Source organism: Eublepharis macularius, chromosome 5 (assembly GCF_028583425.1).
Source record: "Eublepharis macularius isolate TG4126 chromosome 5, MPM_Emac_v1.0, whole genome shotgun sequence".
Lineage (NCBI taxonomy): Eukaryota > Metazoa > Chordata > Lepidosauria > Squamata > Eublepharidae > Eublepharis > Eublepharis macularius.
In genome coordinates, this window is record NC_072794.1 from 76,937,896 (window position 1) to 76,965,509 (window position 27,614).

Below are 27,614 nucleotides of genomic sequence, written 5' to 3' on the forward strand. Positions count from 1 at the left end.
AGTTGTGACCATTTTCAAGAGGTTCCGGAACTCCGTTCCATCGCGTTCCTGCTGAAAAAAAGCCCTGTATCCCTCTAACTGTCATCCTATGGTTCTCCCCTCAGTAAGTGGTCTGAGAGAATGAGGGGTCATCAGCTGGCAAGTGGGTCAGCCAATGCTGGGATCCATGCCCTATGCAGCGCTAATGCTCCATGAGCAATAATCAATAAATTGTGGCCTCTTTCAACTCCATCAAGGTGTTTAGTGTGTTCTGTTGCCTTGCCCTTGCTACTCCTCTCCCATCACCACAGGGCCTACAGTCAGTCTATGGTACTGTACAGGGTTTCTGTCTCACTGAGTTTTGTAACTGTACTCAGTTCAACTGGCATGCCAAATACATACCAAAAAACAAAATATAGTTTGTATTTATGTATTTAATTATTGTATTTAATTTGAATATGATACAGTTCAATAAATATTTGTGACAGATATATCTTGAATATTAAAGAAAAACAGGACTATGCTTTGCTTATCTAAATATGAGGAAATATCACAATGTCATGGTGGTTTAATATTTAGTAGGATATGCCTACCTTAATTAATCATATGTTCTATTAAATGGATAAAAATCAATTCTGATCCATCACAAGAAGGACATTGAAGTATAGGGTTGCCAATTCTGGGTTGGAAAATTCCTAGAGATTTGGGGGTAGAGCCTGAGGAGGGCAGAGTTTGAGCAGGATATAATGCCATAGAAGCCACCTTCTAAAGCTACTATTTTCGCCAGGGGAACTAATCTATGCAGACTATATATCAGTTGTAATTCCAGGAGATCACCAGACTCCACATGAAAATCGGCAAGTCTGGTCTGGTCCAGTGAATTACTGTGTCACACAGCAACAGCAAAGCTTGTATAACAGGGAAACCACAATGGATGATCTTGTGAATGAACCAGTCATCTCAGCAAAGCCCTTGGCACTGCTGCATGGCACTTGCCCTGTGTTTTGCTGACATATAAGCAAGTGTGCTATGAACTGATAAATATATTGCACTAGTGAATATAAAACAATCTCTTCAGCAATCACAGCTTAAAGCAAAGGGAGAGTTAACCGGCAGGAAGGTTAAACTCTGTGCCAAATAGTGGATCGTCAAAGGAATTCTGATGGCACAAGCTAATCAATTGCACTACTGCATCTACTGTGAAAATCTTTTGTAAGTGCTCAGCGGTAGTAGGAAGTGCCCTCAAATCATAGCAGATTTATGGCAACCCCTGCTGGGGTTTTCAAGGCAAGAGACTAACAGAGGTGGTTGGTTGTCTCTCTCTCTCCAACCCTCGTCTTCTTTGGAAGTCTCCCATCCAATTACTAACCAAGACTGACCTTGCTTAGCTTCTGAGATCTGACAAGATTCGGGTTACTACTTTTATTAGTCAAAGTCTGGAACTCCTACAATAGAGAGCCAGTTTGGTGTAGTGGTTAAGAGTGCGGGACTCTAATCTGGAGAGCCGGGTTCGATTCCCTCCTCCTCCACTTGAAGCCAGCTGGGTGACCTTGGGCTAGTCACAGCTTCTAGGAGCTCTCTCAGCCCCACCCACCTCACAGGGTGTTTGTTGTAGGGATAATAAGAGCATACTTTGTAAACCGATATGAGTGGGCATTAAGTTGTCCTGAAAGTCGGTATACAAATCGAATGTTGTTGTTATTATAGGCCATTTTTGAGATGTAATCAAGTTGTGGCTAAGCAATGCACATTTACCCCATTTACCCTATGAACCATAATTTCACTTCACCAAATACAAAATGAGAAAAGAACATCTAGGCCAAGCTGTATATGCACAAACTCACTGTCACAAAATGTTATACATGCCTCTTCCCCACCCGTACATGCAGTGCAATCTTATGCAGATCATTTCAGTCCAAGTCCATTTATTTCAATGGGCATAAACTGGAATAACAGGAGGAAAATGTGAAATACTGGATAACCACCACCCAGAGAGACTAATAGTCATAATTAATTGTTATCCCTGTTATATTTTCCCTCAAACATCTGGAATGCCAGATATAAAAAAGAGTCTCAAGAATCTGTATTTCCCTAATAAAAAGCTGTTTTGGTGAACTTATATATATGAGGGAGAAAAGTAGGATGTGATTTTAAATCTGAGACTAGATATTTATGATTTAGAAAATGTGTATAGTTTTATATTACAACGTTTTAATAATCACCAGTATCTACTCAGCAATGTTTCATATTATCCCAATGTTAAAAATACAGATATGAACACCTGTACAAAACAGCCTGTGATGTTATGGTTCCATAGTAGCTTTAGTGCAAAGGGCTTAATTAGCAGATCCAATAAAAATAATACAGTAATTAAATGTAAAAAAACCCCTGTGTATTCAAGCTGTGAATAAATACCCCCGTATCTTTCAAGGCATCTCCAGGTTGTTCCAAAGAAAGAAAGAAAGAAAGAAAGAAAGAAAGAAAGAAAGAAAGAAAGAAAGAAAGAAAGAAAGAAAGAAAGAAAGAAAGAAAGAAAGAAAGAAAGAAAGAAAGAAAGAAAGAGTGAGTGTGAGAGAGAGAGAGAGAGAGAGAGAAATGAAAAGCAAGTATGTATTTTTCAGTTCTGCTATACAAAACAAACACATTTTGTGCAAAAGATTTTGAAAGAGTTACTGTCAAGTGTCCAAACATAGTTTGTGTGTGTGTGTGTGTGTGTGTAACTAACAAAAACTATTTAGACTGAGCTGCAATAAACACAGTATTTTTTAAAAAAAATTACAGTGGTTTCAAAATAATCCAAACTGGTTATACCTGAATAAATTTCAATAATACAATGCAGTATTTTCTAATAAAAATTAATTCTAGTTCACATTTGAAATGACATACAAAAGTTATCATAAACAATTCCAGAAAATTGTTGTATATATCTGATGGAATGTAGATGTCTCATTTCAAGGTTATCACTATAAAAGTTATGTTTACCTGAAATAATAAATATTCTTGGGAAACTTGATTGTCTATTACAAAATAAGAATTTAGAAATTTGCAGTGCAATCCTAAACAGAGTTACTCCACTCTAGGCCCATTAATGGGAGTCTCTGTTTAGGATTACACTGTTTTTAATTAGAAGGTTGCATAGCAACAACAAGATACAAAGTTCTATTGCAACTACAGATATAAAGTCAAGAAATATATTTTTCAGTCATTTATTTTATGTAGTACCATGTATTCAAGAGAGCACTTCTAAGCAGATCTACTCAGGATCCTACTTAGGTATGTTCAATGGGATTTACTCCCAGGAAAGTGTTTTTAAGATTGCACTTTTAGCAGATGTTAGCTGATCGTTCTTGTAATCTAGCAATATCTTGCTTCTATACCATGAACACATTTTATGCTTTATGCATTTTGAGTTTATGCATGAACTTACATTCATCACTAGGTAGGCAGAATCTTTGTTTAGGATCAAAATGTGAAATAGCAGCCACATGGGTATTTGATTCAGCTCTTTCCACCTGAGCTAGTTTCCTGACCCACAAAGATACAATTAGAGTTGAATTTCCCCCCTTAGGAAAACCAAGTATGCTTGCCTCATTTGGGTAAATAGCAAGTCCAAGGGAGGAGCAGCTAGGCAGGAAAATGGCATGGAGGAAAGAATTAAACCCTCCTGATGCCCCAGCCACCCCCTAGCTCCTCCTGTTGCTGCTGTTTATCAACAGATCTTTCAGTGTCTCATCTTGTTTTACTATAACTGTCCTACACACTTGGCCATCACACTTCATTCATACAAATGAAAATATTAATGTAAGTGTTCAGAATAATGATGCTACTGATGCAAAAACCACTTGATTAAAACTACAGTGATAGAATAAAAGGTGTCACAGTCAAGTTTCTTTTTCCTTAAAAAAATCACACACAGACTTTCCCCTCACTTATTTCAAATTTTGTCTTAATATCTGTGTATTACATGTATAACCAAACTGTCAATTAAAAAAAAATCTGGTTGGCACCTCTTTATCCTGTTAAGCACAAATAAACTTCACAGAAGATACTTATTGAAAGTGTCTTTTTATACAACCAGAAGAATCTCCAATAAAATATCTGAATATAAATCTCCTCTACAGTTTTCTAGTCCATACTGTAAAAAGTTTTATTTACAAAGGCCTGACATTTACATCTCTGCTGAAATCATAGATTCATTATGTCCATGAATATTGGAATCTCCTAATAAAGATGCCTGTTTGGAGTCAATTTTGTAGGGTTTCTGAGTTTTGTTTCCAAACACGGTTATACTTATCCCACTTGGATGATTTGGCATGGACATATGAGAGAGCAAAGGAATATTTGCTTCTTGATTGGATCCTGAAGAGGGCAAGCTAGTCACATGACCAGTGCTAGTTGACCCACTTGCACTACTTGGTGAACGGCTCTTTGGTGGAGGACAGTGCTGAATTACCCTTGGTGGGCCTGACGGCTGGTAGTGAGCAGCTGGAAAAGCAGCATATCCAGGAGGAATAGGGTACCCATTGATAGGAATAAAGCGCTGGTTTTGAGACATTGGTGGGCCAATAAATCCAGCAATTTGGCCTTGTGGTACACCCTGTGCTGGGAACATGAAGTTAGGATACCTTGGGTTACTTAGGTTGCTAACTGGGCTTGCACTAAGAGAAGTTGTTTGGGTGGTAGCATTTCCACCAGAAGGAGTAGTGGAACTAGTATGACTTGATAATCCTTCCCAAGAGCGCAGCCTAGCATGGATATCTTTGAATCTTGGTCTCCGAGATGGTAGCTCATGCCAGCATTCTGTCATTAAGCTGTACATTCTGGGAGGACAGTCTTCTGAACAAGGTAAAAGTTGCCGTTTCCTTACCATTTCAATAACTTCTTGGTTACTAAATCCGTAATAGGGTTGGAGTCCAAAGCTGAAAATCTCCCAGAGCAGAACACCAAAGGACCAGATATCTGAATCAGAAGAGAACTTGCCATACAAAATCGCTTCAGGGGGCATCCAGCGAATGGGCAAGAGAGATTTGTTTTGAACTCTGTAATAATCTGCAGAGTATATTTCTCTTGACAATCCTAAATCGGAAATCTTTACATAGAGCTGTTCTCCAATCAATATATTGCGAGCAGCCAGATCTTTATGGACAAAAAAATGACTTGATAAATATTCCATCCCAGCTGCAATCTGGACTGCTATGTGCAGGAAATCTCCATGATCCAGACTGGATTTTACAGTGCCGTCTTCGTCACTACTACACCCAACATCTGAATGTGGTGACCGCATAATAAGAAATTCATGGAGGTCCCCTTGGTTCATGTACTCAAAAAGCATGCAGACTGGTTGCTCTTGAGTCACAACACCAAGGAGACAAACAATGTTTGGGTGATGGAGCTCTGCCATCAAAGAGGCTTCCTGCTGGAACTCTGCCCACTGCTGTGGATTATTGTAGTCCTTTAGAGTCTTGATTGCAACCAGCTGAGCATGGTCCATGCCTGGTAGATAAAGATGTCCCTTGTAGATCTTGCCAAATACACATTCACCCAATTCTTCCATAAATCGGACAGCAGAAAGAGGAAGCTCCTTAGCTTTGCTCTGTTAAAAAGAAAACAATACATGTCAAAGGTTATTTTGGGCCCAACTCACACTGCCATAGGCCTGAAACTATAGGAAGCAGTTGGAATTTAGGAACAAACTTGTTTCTCAAGAAGACTTCATTTCTATAAGAAAGTTGGATATGCCATCTCCAGTTTATATATAGGATTTAAAAAAACAACATTCCAACTTTCATGTTTTCATGCAAGAAGTAAGTGATAAAAGTAATTAAGTGAGAACTCCATGGTCAGGACCTATTGTAGACTGAATGACACCTTTCTTCCTACTCCCTTGAGTTACAGATCACTGCAGTATTGCCAAAAGAGTATGGCAAAAGGGGAAGGGGAGGGAATCTGCTATAATTTGAAAAAGACACTCAGATCTGAATTCTAATTTTCCTGACCACTTAAAATTTTTAGATAAATACTGTGTGAATTAATATATCACAGAGGCATTTAAGCAGCCAGTTGACTGTGTAGTGATGGCAGGAAATTAGTTGTATTGTTGAGAAACAGATGGTTTATATTATACAAATCCTTTAGGCTAAAACTTGTTTAGGTCTGGAATATTGTAAATTATATTTTAGTAATGAAAGTGAAATGACCTCTGTCTAACCTCAGGCAGGGTTTGTCTGTTTTAGCCAACCTAGTGGAAAACTATGTAAGAAAATGAAGTTATAAAGTTTTGGCAGGAAGGGGGTTCATTTTGAGTTAAGCAGTTATAAATCTGCTTAGTTTTTGTTTGACAAGTATTTGTCATATGGTGATGTACAGAATGCAAAGATGTGTAAAACACATATGAGGCATCATGCCAAAGTAAACCAAGAACAAAGGGAATCCAGCAGGGACACCCTGGCTCCATCAGTTGCTTCTATTAGATAAGTGGCAATTTATGATATTATATACAGTAATTAAGGCTGCAATCCTTATATATAAAAATCCTAAGAACAGTTTCCTCATTGACTAAAATGGGGCCTACTTCTGAGTAGACCTGCATGGGTTTGTTCCCTAGGTATCTTACATAAAACCAAGAATTTAATCCCAGTGTTAACATTTTACATTGAAACAGAAAGCATATAGCTAGACTCAAAAGAGTTCCATATTCAACGAAGCTTTTCTGTATTTACAGAAGGGTGACATAGTATTTTATGAAACCATAGCAAAATTATTATTTATTTTATTTTTATTTTATCATATTTATATTCCACCCTTCCCGCAAGCAGGCTCAGGGCGGATTACAGCATTAAAAACATATAAACCTTTCATTAAACATTATCATAAAACATTAAAAGCATTGTATAAAGATATTAAAAATAGCAGCACTCTTTTTTTTTTTTAGTGGCGATTACAGAAAGATTATCTCTTATTTTAATATGTATTTATAAAAGATAGCCAGCTATAGTCAACAATTAGGAAATATGTATGTAAACAGTGTACATATATCCCCTCCAGATTAACTCCTAGGGCAACGAGTGGGCCATTCTTCCGATCCTATCTCTGTTTTTACTTCTCTTCCCCTTCCCTGCCCAATTTTCTTCACCCTTCCCTGCCCTCTATGGAACAATGAACATTGCTCAGTATTCATCAGGCTATTATTCTGAGGAGGGATCTTCTTAAAATACAATAGTATACTTTCCTGCATACATGAAGATTCCTCCAAGTATGTAGAAATCCGCACCCCACCCCACCCCCGGTCTGTGATAATCTCTGTTTTGCTTCCCTACTGTAAGCTCTCAACAATGACCTCTGATATTAGACGGAACAAATTGGGAGCCATGAGACATTGTCGAGGGGGGGGATTTGGAAGTGAAGCACCCCCTAATCTTCCTGAAGTACTCTCTGAGCTCTCAGAAGCTCTAGCTGAGTAATTTTTCACCCGCTTTTTGTCCTTCCACACTCAGCAATTCTCAACATTCTACCCCTAGTCCCGAAGTTTTCTTTTTTGAGGAAGCTCTTCCTTTCATTTAATTTACAAGTAATTTTTTTGTGTTTCTGGGTCATTATCTGAATAGGTAGACCTCCCTCCACCCCTCGTCTGCTGGTAGCCTTGTTTTGTGGCCTTTATGATTGACATAGAAGCCAAACAGAAAATAGTCCAGTAGCACCTTTAAGACTAACCAACTTTACTGTAGCATAAGCTTTCGAGAATCACAGTTCTCTTTGTCAGTTGCAGGACCCTCCATGCATCTGACAAAGAGAACTGTGATTCTCGAAAGTTTATGCTACAGTAAAGTTGGTTAGTTGCAGGACCCTCCATGCATCTGACAAAGAGAACTGTGATTCTCGAAAGTTTATGCTACAGTAAAGTTGGTTACTCTTAAAGGTGCTACTGGACTCTTTTCTATTTTGCTACTACAGACTAACACGGCTAACTCATCTGGACATAGAAGCCAGGCAACTTAACATTAGATATAGTGATGATGGAATAAAAGAGTGGGAAGACACCAAAAAGCTAAAGATAAAAAGCTATCTGAAATAAAAACCTACATGAAAAGGTTTTACATATGTAATTAAGCATTTTTCACTTTTGTAATTAAGCATTTTATTCTCTGTGATGTTTGTAAGACTTTACCTTTGGTTTGTATGCATTTAGCATAGACATCTCCACATTCTGCCCTCTGACATGCTTGGGCTGTCTTTGAACTTGCGGGGAGGAAGATTTCTGGTTGTTGCGACAAATACAGATGAAGAAAAACAGCAAGGCAATAGCAAGAGGAATGGTAACACTTGGCACCAGGATATACAGGATTTCCATTTTATTCTTCTCCTTGGAATCCTTCGTGTCTAATTCAGAAAAACAGAAAAAAAGGTTACAGTAATGGTGAGAAAAAACATTAAATCATACGCAAAGAAAGAAGCCTTGTAATAAATATATATTGAATATATTATGTTTAATCAGATTTTCTTTAAAAGCTTTTCAGGTTTTTTTGGGTTCATCACGATTTAATTTCTCTGTCCCATCTAGCTATTTCTGTTATTACTTTGAATCCTTTTCTCCTAAAATTCAGGAGTAGACATGGGCAGGAACAGCATTACGAACGCAAAAAAGCCCACAAACAGCCTGTTAGGCTGTTAGGCTGTTTGTAAACAGGCTGTTCATGAGGCCCCATTCCAAACGAACAGGTGGTCGTTGGAAGCCTCGTTCGTTTGATGTTCATTGCTGTTCATCAAGCCAGACAGTCTGGCACCTGCAATCAATTCCCATGGCAACTCAGGCAGGGATTGTCTGAACTCCTGCTGTTGCCCTGGAAACCTGGAATAAAAGAGGAGATTAAATGCCCATTTCTGTGCCACTGCTCAGTGGCAAGGAAAGGGGCATTTAAACTCCTGAATCAGCTGCTCATCGGGGGCTTCCCCTATGAGCGGCTGAGTGCCGGCTGCCACTCTCCTGGTGTGAGAGGGATGGGGAGAATCCGCATGGCTTCTTCTGTCTGGTGCAAGAGGGACAGGGAAAATCTCCCTTTCCTGCTCGCATGGAGCAGGAGCAGCACTGGGGAGCTGGCTCTACCAGGTGCAAACAGGACAGGGAGATTCCCCCTGCCCTGCTCGCACAGGGCAGGAGCAGCCCTGGGGCACCGGCCCTCCTGGGTGCGAGCAGGGCAGGAGCAGCCCGGCAGTGCTGGGGTGGGGCAGGGGGTGGGTGCTGGGTTTGTTTAAAGGGCCCTGCCACTTGGCAGGACAGGGCCCTTTAAACTATCAGCTGGCAGGAGGAAGGGGGGAACCCCCCCGCCACTTGCCAGCTGACAGTTTAAAGGGATCTTTAAAGGGCCAGGTAAGTGGATTAGAGGGGAGGGGGGCTAAGTGGAGGGGAGTTTGGGGGTGGGTGAGGGCTGCAGGCCCCCATGAACAACGAACAACAAACATGTTCGTGATAGCATCATGTTCTGTTGTTCATTTTTCGTGGACGGCAATGAGCCACGAACAGCCTGTTCAGGGTTTTTTTCACGTTCGTGCCCATGGCTATTCAGGAGTAGGCTAAGTCTCAGATTTTTTCTTGACTTCACTTTGCTTCCACAAGGCAGAAGTACAGCTCTGTTTTTACAGCTTCATCTAGTCTCATCCCGTCAATATGGCAGTCTGTCCCCATAGTCATGTTTGTTCTAATACATTTAATTATTTATTTATGTTATTTATAGTCCAATTTTCTGACTAATAGATCTAACTTACAGATCTAACTTCCAGGAACAAAACAGTCCTGGAAAAGGCCCTGACCCCACTTCCTGCCTTTTAATGACAGAAACCAAACCTGGAACTCTGGTGATACTGTTATGGTTGCCCAGAAACAGTCACTGGTGTTATCTGTTTAATGCTACAGGTGCTCCATTTACCATTTGGATTTTTAAAAACCTCCTCTATGTATTTTTTCAAATGTGTAGGAAGATCTGTTGTGTCCATTCCTGGCTCCTGGCTCCAGATTTAAGTATCCAAAGATCAGGACAGCTTGGCGGTTAATATATAAGACAAGTGGGGGCCTCGAACAAAATTTTACAGTTTGTGTTGAAAGAGTTTTTTTTAGTAAGATGTTTTAATTCCTACCTGCACCATATGTTTTGTAGTTAGTAAATGTACATAGCACTTGTGAAGAGAGACAGTACGCAGTACATGGAATATATTCAGAAGAATTAATCTTTTTTTCTTAATATTTGGTCAGTATTGTGTATTTATGTATGTGTGAATTTTAAAGATGACAGTTTCTGTATTTGCAGTTTTATTCTGTTGATTGTAACAGTTAATTAAAGTATTTCTTTGAATGCCATATTTGATGGATATGTTCCGGAGGTGTGTGTGTCTGTCACTCAGAGTTTTTTCTTGGCCTTCCCTCCTAGCATCCATGGCCCTGCTTGGTTAGCTGGGTGCTAGTTAATGACACAGACAGAGGGCCATGCTACAAGTGACAGGGTCCCTAGATTTAAACCTGTGTCTACTGACTCCATTTTTAATTTATTTGCAGTTTTTTTTAATACAGAGGTGTGTGCTCCCTTTCCAGAACAAGCACACGGTGGGGCAGCCCTAGTTGAGTGCGCTTGCCCAGGAGCTCCTTATCCTGCCTACCATGGAATCCACATGCAGAGAGGGGAAGGCTCGGAATCAGCTTTGGTGGTGTTTCTTTGTAAAGGGGCCAGAGAGAGGACAGGACAGGAGAGCTGGGCTCCTGTGGGCATCTAGTTCCCCCTGCCCCCAATCCCAGCTCCTTCTAGTTTGGAAAGATCCCTGAGTCCATCACCACCAGCTTCTACAGGACCCTGTGCAGGGTTTGTAAGTGAGCAGAATCTGTTCTTTCATTTGGGTGCTTTTGCAATGGAGCTTCCCCCCGCACTTCCAGTATAGTTACATGCTCATGAATCACTCTGCGCTATTTCCGAGGAACACTTTGACTTTCCTTTTCAAAAGAAATAGAAGGCCGCTTACATGACAAAATCTATTCATTCATGTACATAGTGAGGATTGCCAAGTGACACCTGCAGGCACTGCGAACAGCCTAACAGTCTCTTGTGCCTTGAACATTTTTGTGGGTGTAGTTAACAGCAGGGAGACAGTGGCGGGGCTCATCAACCAGGTCACCTGTCTTCCTCCTGCAAAGGAGGAACGAGCAGGAAGAAAGTAAGCCCACAAGACTAGAGGTGCCCCACTGAGGGGAAGTCCAAGCCTTCCCTTCTCTGCATGTAGATGTAATGCTAGACTGGGCAAGGGGAGGCAGGCAGGCAGCACTTGTCAGCCTTATGATCAGAAAGGCATGGAGAGTGGCAGCCAGGTCAGGTCACCATCTTCCTCCTGCATCTTCCTTGGGCAATATGGTTAGTCAGCAAGTGCACTCAATAGGGCTGCCCCCACTGCACATCTCTTCTGGAGGGGGGGGACCTCATGGCTCTGTGTTAAAAAAAACTACAAATCAATTAAAATGGAGTCAGCAGACACGGGTTTAAATCCAGGGACCCTGTCACTTGTAGTGTGGCCCAGACCTTAAGGGTCTAGGAGTGTCATTTTCTGTCTTTTTAAATCACAGAACAGCCTTCCAGGGTAGGTTATAGAGAAAAAGAGAGAGCATGCTTTCTCTGCTTCTTTTATTTGCTGTTTATTTTACTTTAGACTTTCCCCACAGTGATTATGAGAGTTTGAAACAAAGACTAAGACTAAATCAAAAGAACAGACTGTGGTTGTTTATTTGGAAGGAGCCAGGGTGAATATTGCTGGAGACATCAGAGCCTCCAACAGAGAGAGGGTTTGAATATTCTTGGTGAGAAGGGAGTACTGAAACCCTATATCCAAATCAAGAAGACAAGTCTCATTGAGCATCAAAGTAAAGATCTAAAACTGGGTCTTTGCGTAAGTGCAAAGTATGTTTACTTGTTTTTGATATTCCCTGCCCACGTTTTTATAGTTTTCAGATTTTCCTGAAAACCTGGGGGATTCCTCAGGCTTGTAGAAAAGGCTTACTTTAGTGTAAGTGTCTATGGCCCATGGGTATAAGTATCCACAGATCAGGGCTGCTTGGCTGGTAATATATAAGATGGAAAATCAAGATGGAGAAAAGCAGCAGGTGGGGAAGTGGACATGTAAGAAGCTTGCTAGGATGGTAAACTCCACATTCAAATAAAACCTACAAAGAAAAGGTTATAAAAAGTACTGGAATTGTCTGAAATGGGAATAACATTCTAGGTAAGACATTCATTTTAATTGTAGCTATTCTCAACAATGATAATTGAATCTTATCCCATTTTAACATATCCCTTTTAATTTCGTTCCAAGTCTTAATATAATTATTTTGTAATAACATACAGTTCATATTTGACAAAGTAATACTCAAGTATTTTACTTTTTTCTCAATTTTGAACCCTGTTTTGCTCTCAAGTTTCATTTGCTCCTGTATTTTCATATTTTTAGTTAACACCTTGGTCTTCTGCTTATTAACCTTAAAACAAACCACTACACCAAATTCTTTCAACTTTGACATTAAGGTTTCAATTCCCTTTAAAGGGTCCTCCAAAACCAACACCAAATCATCTGCAAAGGCTCTTATTTTGTAGTTCTCCTGTTTCACCTTAACACCTCGAATTCTCTCATCTTGTCTTACATCCCTAGTTGGAACTTCAAGCACCAGTATAAATAACAAAAGTGACAATGGGCAACTTTGTCTTGTGCCTTTTTGTATTCCACATGGTTTGATGAACTCTCCATTCACGACTATCTGTGCAGTCTGGGATGTATAAATCGACTTAGTCCATTTTATGAAATTTTCTCCAAAATCCGTATCTTCCAAGATCTTAAACAGAAATTTCCAATTTAAATTATCAAAGGCCTTCTCGGCATGTAGGAAGATCAAAGTGGCTTGTCTTTCATTATGCTTTTTCAAGTATTCCAGAATATCCAATACTATTCTTACATTATCCTTTAGATGCCTCTTAGGTAAAAATCCACGTTGGTCTTCATGAATAATGTCCCGTAGGATACTTTTAAGTCTTCCTGCCAAGATTGATGCAAACAGCTTATAGTCATTATTTAATAATGATACTGGCCTGTAGTTTCTTGTCAATCTGTGATCTTGTCCATCTTTTGGTATAAGTGTTATGTTGGCTTCCTTCCATGAGTCCGGCATTTTACCTCCCTCTAAAATAGAGTTCATTGTCTTTTGTAAAGGCTGAAGAAGCTTGCATCCTCAAAACACTTATAGTAGCAACTTGGGAGATCATCTGGTCCAGGAGCTTTTCCCAACTTACTCTTTTTTATAGCTTCTCTCACTTCTCTTACAGTTACAGGTCCATTCATAATTTGTCTTTGTTGTTCTGTGATCTTAGGTAACTTCTGTTTATTAACAGATTCATCTATTTTTTCCACTGATACATCGCAACTCTTATACAGATTTGCATAATACTGATAAAATGCCTTTTGTATATCTGCAGTATCTGTTAATACCTTATCTGCCTCCTGTATTTTCAATATCATTCTCTTTTCTATCTCCTTTCTCAGTTTATAAGTCAACCATTTTCCTGGCATATTCAGATGTTCTTTGTTTGGCATAATTCAGTTTAATTTCCATTTCTCTTGACATTAACATCGATAGTTGTTGTAAGATCTTGATATGTTGCAGTATATTTATATTTCCAGGAGCTCTCTTTAGTTCTTCCTCTTTGCTCTTTATCTCCTCCAGAATACATTGCTTTTTCTCTTGAATCTTTGTCTTCAGTTGAGCATTATGTTAGATTAGATAACCTCTAATAAATGCTTTACTTGCATTCCAGACCATTCTCATATCTGTACCTTTAATTCAAAAAATTCTTTTAGTTTATTTTTACAGTTTTTAATAGTCCCTTCATTTTGTAACACAGCTTCATTTTATCTCCACCTAAAGGTACCCCTTTCCCCCCTATAAGTCATATATACAGGATTATGATCTGAGAAGGTCTTGGGTAGGACCTCTATTTTAACCACCTTGGTGGTAATGTCTCTTGATGTCAAAATCATATCTATTCTTGAGAAAGATCTACGTCTTTCTGAGAAAAAAATACTCTCTTGCATTACCATTTTTCTGTCTCCATAAATCAATCAAGCCCAAATTGTCCATTAAATCAAAGAAAGCTTTAGGCAGTTTACCCTGGTTCATCTTAATATGTTTCTCAGAGCATCTATCTTTGGATCAATCACTCCGTTCTAGTCCCCCATCAAACAACAATTTTCGTATGCTAAATCTGTGAAACAATCCTCAATTTTTTAAAAAATAAAATCTAGTTTTATTCTCATTTGGAGTGCAAAGACCCACCACCAACATTGACAACTGAGGTACTATTTAAGCAATGGCAGAAGGATATATCAAGATTTATATGGCAAGGCAAAAAACCAAAGGTTAAATTTAAGGTTCTACAGGATGCAAAGGAAAGAGGAGGTTTGGGTCTACCAGATTTGAAATTATATTTTGCAGCAATCTGGTTTGGATGAAGGAATGGATACTGTTAAAAAATAGAAGACTATTGGACCTTGAAGGGCATGACTTAAAATTTGGGTGGCATGGGTATCTATGGTATGACAAAGTTAAGGCCAATGCAGAGTTTAATAATCATTATGTAAGGCATTCCATTTTGAGAGTATGGAATAAATACAAACCTAGGTTTTGCTTGAAAATACTTCTCTGGTTGTCATCGCAAGAAGCTCATTTTAGAAGGGAAATGGTGAGTCCACCTAAATGGTTACTTATCATGACTTACTGGAATTCTCTCAAGGCCAAGTTAAAATTAAATCGAGAGAGGACTTAGCAGAAAAAGGGCACGCTTGCCAGTGGTTTCCATATATGCAAATCTCGGAGAGATTCAAATTAGATAAGAGTCATTATGACTTTGAGCAATCTAAAACTGAATTTGAAATTGCCCTTTGTACAAATGATGAACATGTTATTTCTAAAATGTATAAACTTTTGTTGAGGTTTGAGATGGAAGAAGAGCAAGTAAAAGAATGTATGATTAAATGGGCAAAAAATGTGGACATGATATATTAAAGGAGCAATGGGAAAATATATGGACAAAGGGGTTGAAATTTACATTAAGATCTAGTATTAAAGAAAATTTTTACAAAATAATGTATCATTGGTATATGACTCCTGAAAAATTGGCTAGAATGTATAAGGGTGCTTCAAATGTATGCTGAAAATGTGCTAAACAAGAAGGGACATTTTTTCATATGTGCTGGGCATGTAAGAAAGCAAAGAGTTTCTGGTTGCAGATACAATAATTGATTCAGAAGAATCTGAAGATTAAGAATGATTCCGCACATGTTGGATAATGCACTTCCAATCCTCTTTATAGATCATTTGGAACGGATTTTTTTGTGTGCGGAACAAAAAATCCACCTCAAACGATTGATAAAGTGCATTGAAAGTGCATTATCCAAGGTGTGCAGAATCGGCCAATAATTCAGTTGAAACCAGAGATTTTTCTGTTGAGAATACAAAGAAAAGAATGTAGAAAAAGCTTCACTCAAAGCAGAAACCTTAGGTGAATCAAGTAATCCACTGAGGAGAGAAATTATATAAATGCTTGCAACATGGAAAGAACTTTGGTTAAATCTCATATCTTAGTTAAAATCAAAGAATCCACTCTGAGGAGAAACTGTTTAAATGCTCAGGATGTGGAAGGAGATTCAGTTGAAGTAACAGCCTTAGTTAGCATCAAAGAACCCACAGAGGGATTTGGAAGCAACTGAACTAGCTACATAAAACCTGAGCTGCCTCTCTTTTAACCAAGTACTTTAAATCCTGGGCATGGCACAAGGAGAGGATGGAAGTGAGAACAACTAAGCCAGCTGTATATTTATTTATGTAGACAATTTGTATGCCACCTCTCCAGACCTGCTCAAGGTGATTTACAACAATAAACAAAACTAAGCATGCAACAGAAATAAATAATGAACACATTTTTAAAAATCCACATCAATAATAAAAATACCAGTAGAAATCACTACTGAAAGTAATATTCTGGAAAAAGTGTCCATGTTTAAATGAGAGATCTATGAAAGATGGGAAGATGTTTGTTCACTCTGTATAGGTAGGCAAGTACTGGTCCAAGATAAGCCTTGTCAAAAGAGGAGAGTAGGAATTTGAACATTAGGCTGAGACACCTTGACCTGCAAAGGCAGATGATTAGGAAGAGAAGTCAACGATACCATATGTAGCAAGGCGATGAAAGAGAAGAGAGAGCCAAGCAGCAACACAACCACTTGATGAATCATGTGGGATAAGAAAGGGTGGAGACCTTTGGATTCTTTTGGCAGCAATAAATTATAACACATCCCCCCTCTTTTCCACTTAGCAGACAAAGCAGATTGGGGGTTGGGAAGGGCTACAGCAAAGCTTAAGGAAGCGGTTTAGGAATCTTTTAAAAGCTTTATTGAATGGTACTTTGTGGCCACACATTATATTCTACTTTCATTCTATCTTGTCATGTTGAGGTTAGCATCATCCTGAAAAGTCTTGAGTGTCCTGATATATTAAGAATATATTCCTTAAGAGTTGTGGTGATTTTATATAGTGGACCCATTACAGCTCAAAAGAGTGGGGGTTGTTTTTTTCAAAGAAAGAGTATGCTATAAAGAAATGTTTTCCAAACCTATCATGTATAGTTCTGTAGAATACAGCACATAATTTATTTACTTGATGTAAATTGCTAGATGACACAGAGGCATTTACCCACTAAACTAGAAACCATATATATAAACTCATTAGACAGTGGAAAACAGCAGGAGTCCAGTAGCACCTATAAGACTAACAAAATTATTATTTATTTATTTATTTGATTTGATTTATACCTCACCCTCCCCACAAATGGGCTCAGGGCGGCTAACAACATTTACCCTAGTGGCAGGGTATGAGTTTTCTGAAGAAATGAGCTGGTATCTGAAGCAGTGAGCTGTGGCTCATGAAAGGTCATACCCTACCACTAATTTTGTTAGTCTTATAGGTGCTACTGGACTCTTGTTTTTTTCCACTGCTACAGACAGGCTAACACAGCTACCCATCTTGATCTTTCTCATTAGACAATGTCCCATCTAGTTCTTCCTCCTTTTTCCTGAGCAAATATCTGATCCTGGTCTAAATCCAACTTCTTCACCATTACACCACACTGGTTAAGTATTCTACATTCTTCAAAATGTGACAGGCAGGAACTACATGTGATTAGAATAAGGCTGCTACTTGGCTCTCTAAAATAAGGGCCACACTGTGAGATGGTTATAAAATGATGTAATATGCATCTCAGAAAAGTTAGAATAATTTCATTAGAATATACTGTTCTTGTTTTGTATTAAATTATCATTGTTTTTTGCAATTACATTGCATCTCTTCTTTTCAATGAGCATTTCTCTCCATCCTGAATAAGGAACAGGTAGCAGAGCACATGCCACTACCCTTGATAAGAATTATGTGGTATAGGAGCATTGCTCCTCATCTTTACTTTATTTTCACAACTTCTTGGAGCTCATGAGGAGAACAGATAGAAACCAAACAGAATTCAGTAATCTCCTTCTTTTCTTATTTATGATTGTTCATCTCTTGGGAAGTAGAAGTAAGTGGAAGGGAGTAAGTGGAAGGGAGTTATCTTGTTGTGGTTGTCTTGTGTACAGAGAAGGCAGAAGACACAGAATACGTGCAGGGTCAGCAAGTCTGACAGTTAGCTAGATAGCAGGATGGGATTCTTCTTTCCTCTCCTGTCCTTCTTGCATGTCTCCAGATTGGTTTTCTTAGGCTACTTTCTGCTTCTTCCCAGAAGTCTTTCTCTCTCAGTTTATCAAGGTAGTTTCTATTCTGTTTCTCTGTTTTCTGTCCAAGTTGTAGTTCCTGAATAAACTCTCTTCATTCATTCCTTAATCAGGTTCAAGATCATTCTTAAGATATACCAGAGCCTACATGGTAGCAGAGGATGGCTTGTGGATTGATATCTGATTAAAGGAATAAGACTCACCAGAGGCTTCCCTCATGAGCTGTGTGTGAGAGAGAACAAAGGGACAAAATGGCCACCTATAGCATTCAGAAAATTGCAGTGATAGAAAGGCTGTATGAAAGAAACTGTGTAATCTGGAAAGCCCACATCCAGACCCATCTCATGGAACAAGGAGTTTGGGACGCAATTAAGAATCCAAAACCGGACACAATTAAGGATCCAAGACTGGAATGAGGAACCTGAAAAGCAAAGAAAATGGGACGAACACAGCGACAAAGCCAAAGGTTCAAAGGTTTGGAGGACCGGGATATTTTGCAGGTGATTCATGCTGATAAAGCTAAAAATATCTGGGAAGAAGTTCAAAGACTTTATATAGATTCTACCCATGAGTAGAATTTTTACAAAGGAAGCTGTTCAGTATTAGAATGGGAGAGCAACTGAGTTTGCATGAGCACCTGGATGATTTTCAGCAGCTTTGATCAGCTGGAAAAGGTCTCCTTGATGAAGATCTTATAGTACTGTTGCTGATCAGCCTGCAACCAGAATATGAAAGTTTCATAAATCAAGTAGAAGCTAAGAAAGATTTTACTCTTGAGTCAAGCCATAAGCATGCTGGAGGAGTATAATAGACATAAGGAATTCTAGAACTCAGACAGAGTGTCTAGACTGAAGGACTGTGAAAGTGCTATGGGTACTGTAAATTGAAGCAAGAAAGCTGATGAATTTTGTCATGAATGTGGGAAAAGTGGGCACTTCAAAAGTTACTGCCGTCTCTCCAAATGAAGAGATTTCTCCCGGAAAGGAAAGGGAGGAGCAGGGAGGAATTTCCAATGTGACAAACCAAAACTTGAAGGGAAATGCTTTATGCTAGCAGAAAGAGAACCTAGAGAGATATTTTGGTATGTTGACTCTGCATGTAGAGCTCACATGACAGGGAATAAAGCTTTCTTTAAAATGCTAAAGGAAGAGGTAAGGTAAGAAGAAGAAGAATCTCTGTACTTGGCATTATCTGTCTAGTAAAGAAGATCTATTTTACCTCACAAGCTGCCTCTGTATTGGAACTCTCCTTTTTTGTTTCAAGTGGGCATAAAGAACCTGCCTTTGGCTCATTTTCAATATAGTCTAGTGCACTGTTAAATTCAGAGAATATTTCTAGCTGACTCCTTGGAATAGTTAATATTGCTCTTTCAAATTACCTATACAAATGATGGGCAAATTGCATAAATACAAACTGCTAAAAGATTGTCTTTCTGGAAGATTTTCCACTTTATTAGATATTGTTACTTGTTCTCTTTGGTGGAATAGAGGTGACTCAGCATGTCTGGACAATGTAGGGCACTACATTTCTCTTTGTGTGTATGTGTTATATTCCTGATGAGTATGATCCATGTCTTTGTCTAAAGTGGGAATGCCTCTCTGACCTCTCCTTCTCTTCTTGTGTGCTTTGTTTCTTCTCTTTCTCTTGTGGCCTCTTAAGGAAAAGAATGCATATCCACAACACTCTCTGTGTACTTTCACACATGCACAATGCTGGACCAGCTGATCATATGATAGGGAAAGTACATTTCTAAGCATTTTCTTTCTCCTTTATTCTGCAAGAATGCTATAAATGTAACTATCTCAATAAATGTAAGTTTTATCTTTTTTACAATTTACTTGGTTAAAAAATGGTTTCAGCAACTGGTCTCATGCTATCCTAAGCTGGAGAACTCTGCTATACTGAATTAATTCATATTCCTAATACGCTTAATGCTATATTGATACTGTTTAACTGCTCTCCTCTCAAACAAAACTAAGCTTATTCAAAAAACAAAACTTAGACAATTCAATATTTACCACAGGCTTGGATGTCACAAAGTTCTGATTTAAAGTTCTCATCTAGAGTGAAACACCATGGAGCTTCTTTCTGATTTCCTGGATTACGACAGTAGGAATGGCCCCCATTTAGTTCAGGGTATCTGATAGCAGTGAATGTATGTGTGTGAGGATATTGAGAATTCCATGGCTGGCACTGTCGGCCAGATTTTGTGACACTCACAGTCCCTCGGTAGTCTGTTCCTGTGCTGTTATAACATTTGTGATCTGTAAAAGAACAAAGAAGGCAACAGTTCACTGTGATGTATCAGAAAGCTCCATACATCCTGGTGGCTGATTGGTATAACAGCATAAAATTATCTCCAGTGAGGCAGGTTTCACTTTTTGCTGGCTTGTATCCTGAAATCTAACTCAGTTTTCCAAGTTATTAAAGTCATAATGCTGGGCTGGCCATCCAGACTCTTGAGAAAATTTAATGGTAAAATTCCTATTCCAAGTATTTTTTCACATAAGAAAGCAAAACCTTAGAAACCTGAAATGAATCCATTATTTTGGCATGAAAGTACAGAGAAACTGTGAGACTCAACTGTTATTGGGCTATCTTAGAAATACAATCATGCAGTATCATATTCACTCTAACCAGTCTGTGATCTAACAAAGGAACTTTACTCAGTGATTGGAATTAGGTTTACTAATATAGCATACAAGCATTGCATGGCAACCTTTGGCCTTGTAAGAAGTCTTTATTTACCATTAATACCACTTATTTCAATGGAATGGCTAATAGGCTTTTTAATGCACAGGGGCTGTGGTTCCAGATGTCAACTGATATAACAGCAGTTCAAATAAGATTTGTTAGTTTACATTTTTAAAATATCTTATTCTAAATAAATTGCCATCAGCCCAAATATATGCAAAATGAACACACTGAAAAATGGTCTCTGTAATGACTAGTTAGGTTTTTCAACAGACTAAAAACCTGACCATACCATATTTTGAATATATTTCTACTTCTTGTTGTTCAGATTGAGGGATATTAGCAAAAACCATTTGATTGGAAGGATGTTTCCTGTGTAAGGTATCAAGTTTACAATTGTCACTTACTCTTATTTATTGGATCTGCCATAGGGATGCCAATGCGGATACAATTTATAGCCTCAGGGCTGTCAGGCTGTGGAAGATCTTCACAATTAGGTAGCTTTAAGCGCATCAGAATCATTGGATTGGATCTTGCAAAGATGTACTCAGTTTGGCAGAGTACGTTTTCCAAAATTTCACATTCATCACGGCACAGATCCCGAGGTTTGGCAACCGAGGAGGTCTCATCACAGTACGGGAAAGCATAATGGCACAGCGAAGGAATAGCAAACTGGGAACATTTATCAGATAGATGACTGGAGGTTCCAATCATAGTGAAGGCAGCTGTAAGGTACACATATCAGGAGTTTAGACAACATGGTGCATAGTGTCAGATTTAATACCATAATAGTCAAACCCACCCTAATAATCTACCACTTTTAAAAGCTTACACAACTGTAGTATATTTTCTTGGAAAGAACTTTTAAAAATATTGCTACTATTTCTTTAATTATTTCAGTTGTGTTTCAATCAAGCTGAATGAAGCCTACCAGTGTGTTTGTATGTATGTTTGTACGGTATGTTTTTACAAAGAAAAAGAAAGTAGAAAAAAATTAGAAGAGTAAGATTTGGGCCCAGTAGCACCTTAAAGACCAACTAGATTTTAGATTTTGAGGGTATGAACTTCTGAGAGTCAGAGCTCTCTTTATCAGATACGAAGAATGGAAAAAGAAAGGGGTCCTTATAGTCCAGGTAGAGGGTGGAAGGGGTATTGTAAATTAATAATAAAGAAAATAATAATAAAGAAATAATAATAATACTATATGCAAAAATCATTTTCATTATATCATTTTCCAATTTTTAAAAATAATTCACATTTCTCTCTCACCTAAATAGATACACCCTGATAAAATGTTATTCTGAACATTTTAAAGCAAATTAAATTGTACATTAAACATACTAAATAAGATCTGACAAATTTTGTTACACTGTAGAAGCAGAAATTTTTACCTACCAGTAATCTGATTTTCTATTTCGCCTTGCATATGCAGGGACTCCATATAAATAGTTCGGTTTCCAATAAACCTTGCACATGCAATTCCTCTGTATGGCTGGCAAAACCCATCCTCTTCATACTCATCACTAAAACACATATACAAAACAGAACGCACAAAAAGAAATTCAGACTTTGCAATCATCATCGCTATCGCCATTCTCATCAATTAAAAGACATAGTATTTTATTTTATCATATTTGTATTCCGCCCTCCCCACAAGCAGGCTCAGGGCGGATGAGCTATTAAGTGAAATGATAATTCAGAACTGAAAAAATAATAGATAATGAAATCCTACTGAGAGAAAGCCATTTTGTGGTTTTGGTGGGCTTTTTTGCTTTCCTGGGCTATTCTAATGATAGATTTTCTCATTATTAAAAGTTCCAAATGTTAAAAACACCCACTCTGGTTAAAAAAAATGTGCTGAATAGTAAGTGGGAAAATGTTCAATTTCTTCCTGATAATAATTAAAAAGCACAAATTCTGATCTAACATCCTTTGTGTGGCTTAAAATGCATCTAGGTTTGCAGTCTAATATTTACCATATTTATATTTCTAGACTTCCTACAATGAGTGCAGCCAACCTCAAGAAAGATCAACCCTTCTAGCTCAGTGTTCTTTAATTTGACTGAAGTGTCCACTACAGTTTTAGTCAGACAAAGATATTTTTTCATCTCTTGCTACCAAGGGTCCTTTAACTGGATATACCAGAGATTGAATTTGGTGCAAAGAATGTAACTTGCAAATAAATCCTATTGATTTCAATGTTACTGAAACATGGCAGTTGTAGTATGCTTCATATAAAACAATCCCACTGTCTCTCCAGAATTTATTTGTCCAGCTATATCTAGATAGTTTCCAATCAGAAGAAAGTATTCCAACAGTGCAATCCTGCGGCCCACAGCAGCAGCCATGCACCGGTGCCACTGTGGTAACCCAGGGTCCTGCTGTGGGAGCAACTGGTGGGTGCAACACCCCTTGGGGATGGGGTAGCCCATGGGGGGCGAGCCAGGTGCGGTCAGGAGAGAATGCTCCCCAGTTGCCCTGGCAATGTGGGCAGAACCCATCAATTGTGACTGAAGGTGTAGACAGGGCACGCACCCACCTGTTCACCCAACCCATGTCTGTCAAGGGCCAGGTGGGCAGCTGAAGCACTGCCTGCTTACAAACGCCTCACCACCACCGCTCTGAGAGCCATGCACCCCCTCTATGAAAAGTTAGACCAGAAAATCAATGGGACTCGGCAAGGGTCACACTCAGAGCCCCTGGCACTCAGCGGAAGATGGGTTCTGAAATGAATGACAAGAATGCCCATTGGAAATGATAGGACAGGCCGGAAGGCCCATTGGATATGATGGGAGCCATGAATGCCTATCGGCATGCAGTGGCTCCGTTGAAATACATGGCTGCATTGGAAAGATGCAAGGGTAATGTGGGATGGACCCCAAAAGCCATGCTCTGGGGCCAGGACAACGGCCCCCAGAGTGAGGTGATGGTCTCTGGGACCTGGGAAACTGCTCCGAAGGCTGTCATCCTTTCCCTGGTGTGAAAGACCCAAGGTCCATCCTTGCCTCCACAAACAGCAAAAGGGAGTATGGCTCGGCTGTGTGGGGAAGGAACCCCAGAGATCGTAGGATGTTACTCCACCTCACCTCCATCCCAGCATCAATCTCACTGCACCCCCCCCCCCCACATGCAATGGTCTTCTGGCTGGCTTATCAGATGCCAAAAGCGCCGCTAGAGAATGAGCTTCCTTTGGCATTCCCCTCGCCAGACACACACAAGCATCACCTCAAGTTCCACCTCACTGCCTGCAGTGAATTTGAAGGGGGGGGAAGAGGGGAGGAAAGCTGGGCAAGGCTGGAGCCTCCACATTGCCACTGGGCACCTGTTGTTGGCAGCAAAGCCACACAATTTCACGGAGGCACCTTGTTGTGTATTGGCCCTAGCTTCAATAAAAGTTAGGCTCCTCTGGCTTGATCTATCATTGGTTGTTACAGTTGGCAGTAGCCAATCGGTCCTCTCTAAATAAAGACCAATCACTGTTGTGTAAATGTGTTATATTGTATATAGTTCATGCAAATGATGGTATTCTAGATTACTTGTTACTATTGGTTGATGGTTAATTCAGGGACGGGGTATGTGTGTATATATTGGGGTTCTGTTAAATGAAGTTGTCTGTCTGTTCTGGCTTGCAATAAAGCACATTGTCTTGAGCTAAAATCACTCTGGGCTGAAATCATTCTGAGCACCAGGCTCAGTACCTATTACACCAGGAGCCTCTTTGGGGCCACCACATCTGTACCAGCCCAGAGCCAGAGGCCGCCCTCCAGGATGTGTAAAAGGGTTTGGGGAAAGTGAGGGGTGGGAGTAACTACTGTCATCCACAGGCAAGCAAACAGACAAAGAGGGCGTTGTTGTTCGACACAAATTTTATTGAATTGCCAGAACTAAAAAGGATGTCTCAAATGTGTGTTGTCATCTTCCTATGCCCGGAAAGGGAGCACAGCGTGTTTGTGCAGCAGTCGGAGCCACAAGATCCAGTCCTTGTGCTGGCTTCTCAGGAGCAAGATGGAGATGCGGGCTACCCAGGGAACTGCTTCTGGGACTGGGCTCAAATGGCAGTTGAGAAGGATCACTGGGTGCTGGATCAGCCATGCTTCTTGAACTCCCTGATGGGTTGCAGCCTGTCTGAAAGGGAAACAGACACATGTGTGGTGAGGAGCTGGACCGTGCACAAGTCAGAGCCAGGTCTGCCCCATCCTGTTAAGGTGTCTATGGCTGGGGGCAGTGGCGGTGGCTCCATTGTTGCAGGTGCTGCCAGCAACCAGATGATGTTTGCCCCTCTGCCGAGAAAGTAGTCCTCATCTGTAACTGGAGGTTCTGCTCCCAGAGCTGCTTGCAGCTCTGATCCTGTGACGGAGACAGTTGAGGGGTTATGCGCCTGCCATCGAACATGGAGTTACAAGAGCGAGTGCCCAATCACCCTGACCCATGGACATGCTCTCCCCTCTGTCTGAAGGGGGAGCTTGGCTGGGGAAGTGTGAACAGAGCACAGCATGGGCTACTGGAAGCCTCCTCCCCCCACAGCTCCATCCAGCATGGCTCCTTGGGCGTCTGCCTCTTATGTGGGCATGGAATGTGCTGGCTTGCGAGTAGAGGCCGCCTCCCCTGATGAGCCTCAACTGCAGAGGCTAGCATTTGTGAGAGGGGCTGCAGACAAGGAGAGAGGGGAGGCAGATATGAACGAGCAAACTCCTTCTTACCTGTTGGTGCGCCCTCAGCCTTCCCTGGGCCAGGACTCAGGAGGTGGGTACTCTGCAAGACAACTTTGGTGTTAAGTTGTTAGTCATGTCCGGGGTCTGAGCCCCAGCCCCCAGACTTGACAAGAGGGAACAGCAGGTCAACCGGGCTGACGGGCAAACAGAGGGGGCAGCCAGCAGCCAGCAGGTCAACCGGTCAGCCAGCAGGCAGTAGGTCAACCGGTCTGACTGGCAAGCAGAGGGGGCAGCCTGGGGACAGCAGGTCATCCCCTCCCACGGGCAAATGGAGCCAGAACCTGCCGGCGCCAGGGGCAAGAGGCAAAGGCCCAGGGCCTCAGGAGTCAGGGGGAGACAGAGAGAAGCCAGCGAGTCCCACTCCCCTGGGGAAGGAAAGGGGACTAAGCAAGGCAGAAGGGGGCAAGGGCAGAGGGATTGGGGGCCCAGCAGTCACCCACCCAAAGACCTTACCTAAGGAGGAGAAGCAGCAGCAGCCCCAACAGCCCAAAGCCACGCCCCAGCTAGAAAATAGTAGCCTGGCCCAGGAGTTGCCAGAAGCCAAGCCACTCCAGGTGGGGCTATTGGAGGCACTCTGCAGGAAGCCCTGGGCAACCAGCCAAGGAGCCGCAGCTGGACCCACCTTCAGCCATCAGCTCAGCCAGGGAGGCCGAGCTGCTAGCCAGGGGACTGCAGCTGGACAGGCCTTCAGCAATCAGCCAAGGCAGGGAGGCTGGGCAGCCAGGGAACAAGGCACAGCTGGTGCTGGTCAGTGGGGCCAGATCAGCTACCCCAGCTGCAACTGCTTGGTGCAGCCCAAGACTGGGCTGGAAGAGGGATGGGGCAGTAGAAGGAAGCCCTATAAAAGCTGGCTGGGAAGAGCCCTGTGGTGGTGGATGTGAGTAAGGAGTGATAATGTGGAGTGAGAGCGGTGCAATGCAAGAGTGGAGGTTTGGAGGAGAGTTCTAGAAGGAGGGGATGAAGAAGGACACAGGGGGCAAGCAGGCCAGGTTGAGCAGGCCAGCGAGTGGACTGAGAGGGAGTCTGGGTGAGGTATACCGCCCCTCCTTTCACAGAACAGGGTCCTGCAGCATCCCTGGCCCCCCTATGACGTCAGGAGCAGACCGCCCAATGCCACGCCCAGCGGCAGCGGCGGCAAGCCCTGACAAGTCAGACATTCTGGACTTAGCTCTCTTTCCCTTACTGAGTGCAAAGTGCTCCACAGAGTTTGCTATGCATCCCCTGTGTCCTCTTGCCCTGCCACCACTAGCACTCTCTCCTGCTTTGTGCTCTAAGTCCCCACAGCAGGGGGATCTTGGCCAGAGCCTCCAGCTGTGTCTCCACTTACCTGGGGCCCTGGCCGCTCTGGCCATAGGGTGGGCAGGGGACTGATTGGCTAGAGGGGTGCTCAGCTGCTGTGGTAGTGCAAGCTAATTGGCCCCCACAGGAGTCAGTATCCTATGTTCCACCAGGCCTCTGGGGTGGGGCCAGGGGTGGGGTGGGGATCAGGTTTTCCTGTAGAATAGGTGCCTATGGGCTACGGCGTCATTTTTCACAGAGTAATTTTCTGCCACAGTGGAGGTCATTCCCAGGCACGAAACAGTTTAGGGTGCTGACTCATTTGTGCCCCACACCATCCCCCTGGCTTCCAGCACAGGGAATTACGCTGTACATATGCTGGCACTCAGTTGCCGCAGCTGGGCAACAGTAGAGGGCTGCAGCAGAGCGGCACTGCAGCTGGGTGCTGCCTTAAGAGGGAAAAATATACAGAATTCTACTGCAATATGCCACAGAATTGGAACAAGTCAAAATTGTATGATAAAATGGATGCAAAACTTTGGAGAAAATATTTCTACGAGTCAATGGGAAAATTTATGGATCAAAGAAATTAATTTACAGATTGTCAAATGTTAAGAGAGAATTAGTATAAAATGGTTTTTAAATGGTATATTACCCTTAAAGGCATTGGAAAAGCTAATAAGGTTTATAGTGGAAGGTGTTGGAAATGTCATTCTACAGATGCAAAATTCTATCATATGTGGTGGACATAAGGGAAGAAAGTATCGGACAAAAATACATGAAGAGATACAAAAGATATTAAACTTTCTCTTCGAGTTAAATCCCAAAAATATGTTATTAAATATTTTACCTAGTAATATTATAAAAACACACAGTGAACTTTTTAAATATATAGTGATGGCAGTGAGTAGTGTATGCAGCAAAATGGAAGACAGAATCTTTCCCAGATGTGACTGAGTGGATGAACAAATTGTATGAATATGTGTCAATGGTCAAATTAACTTCTTATATACATAACAGACCAATCTTAGAATTTCAGGAAAAAAACTGAAAGACTTTTTTGACTATGTAGTTGAAAATTAAGAAAAACTAAGAATAGCTATTATTAAAGTAGGTGGTTAT

The 27,614-nt window shown here is 40.9% G+C and overlaps 1 protein-coding gene across 1 annotated transcript in view; it reads right to left on the bottom strand.

Annotated features, from left to right (window-relative positions):
• Positions 1-2,788: 2,788 nt before the first annotated feature.
• The window catches only part of ROR1 (receptor tyrosine kinase like orphan receptor 1), a 272,791-nt gene continuing 247,965 nt past the window's right edge, over positions 2,789-27,614 (bottom strand). Inside the window, exons 5-9 of the mRNA XM_054981388.1 lie at positions 21,898-22,025; positions 20,910-21,227; positions 19,827-20,072; positions 8,144-8,355; positions 2,789-5,572 (exon numbers count right to left, since the gene is read on the bottom strand). Coding sequence (XP_054837363.1) covers positions 4,148-5,572; positions 8,144-8,355; positions 19,827-20,072; positions 20,910-21,227; positions 21,898-22,025 — 2,329 coding nt within the window. The 3' untranslated portion in view covers positions 2,789-4,147. The remainder of the gene's footprint in view (positions 5,573-8,143; positions 8,356-19,826; positions 20,073-20,909; positions 21,228-21,897; positions 22,026-27,614) is intronic.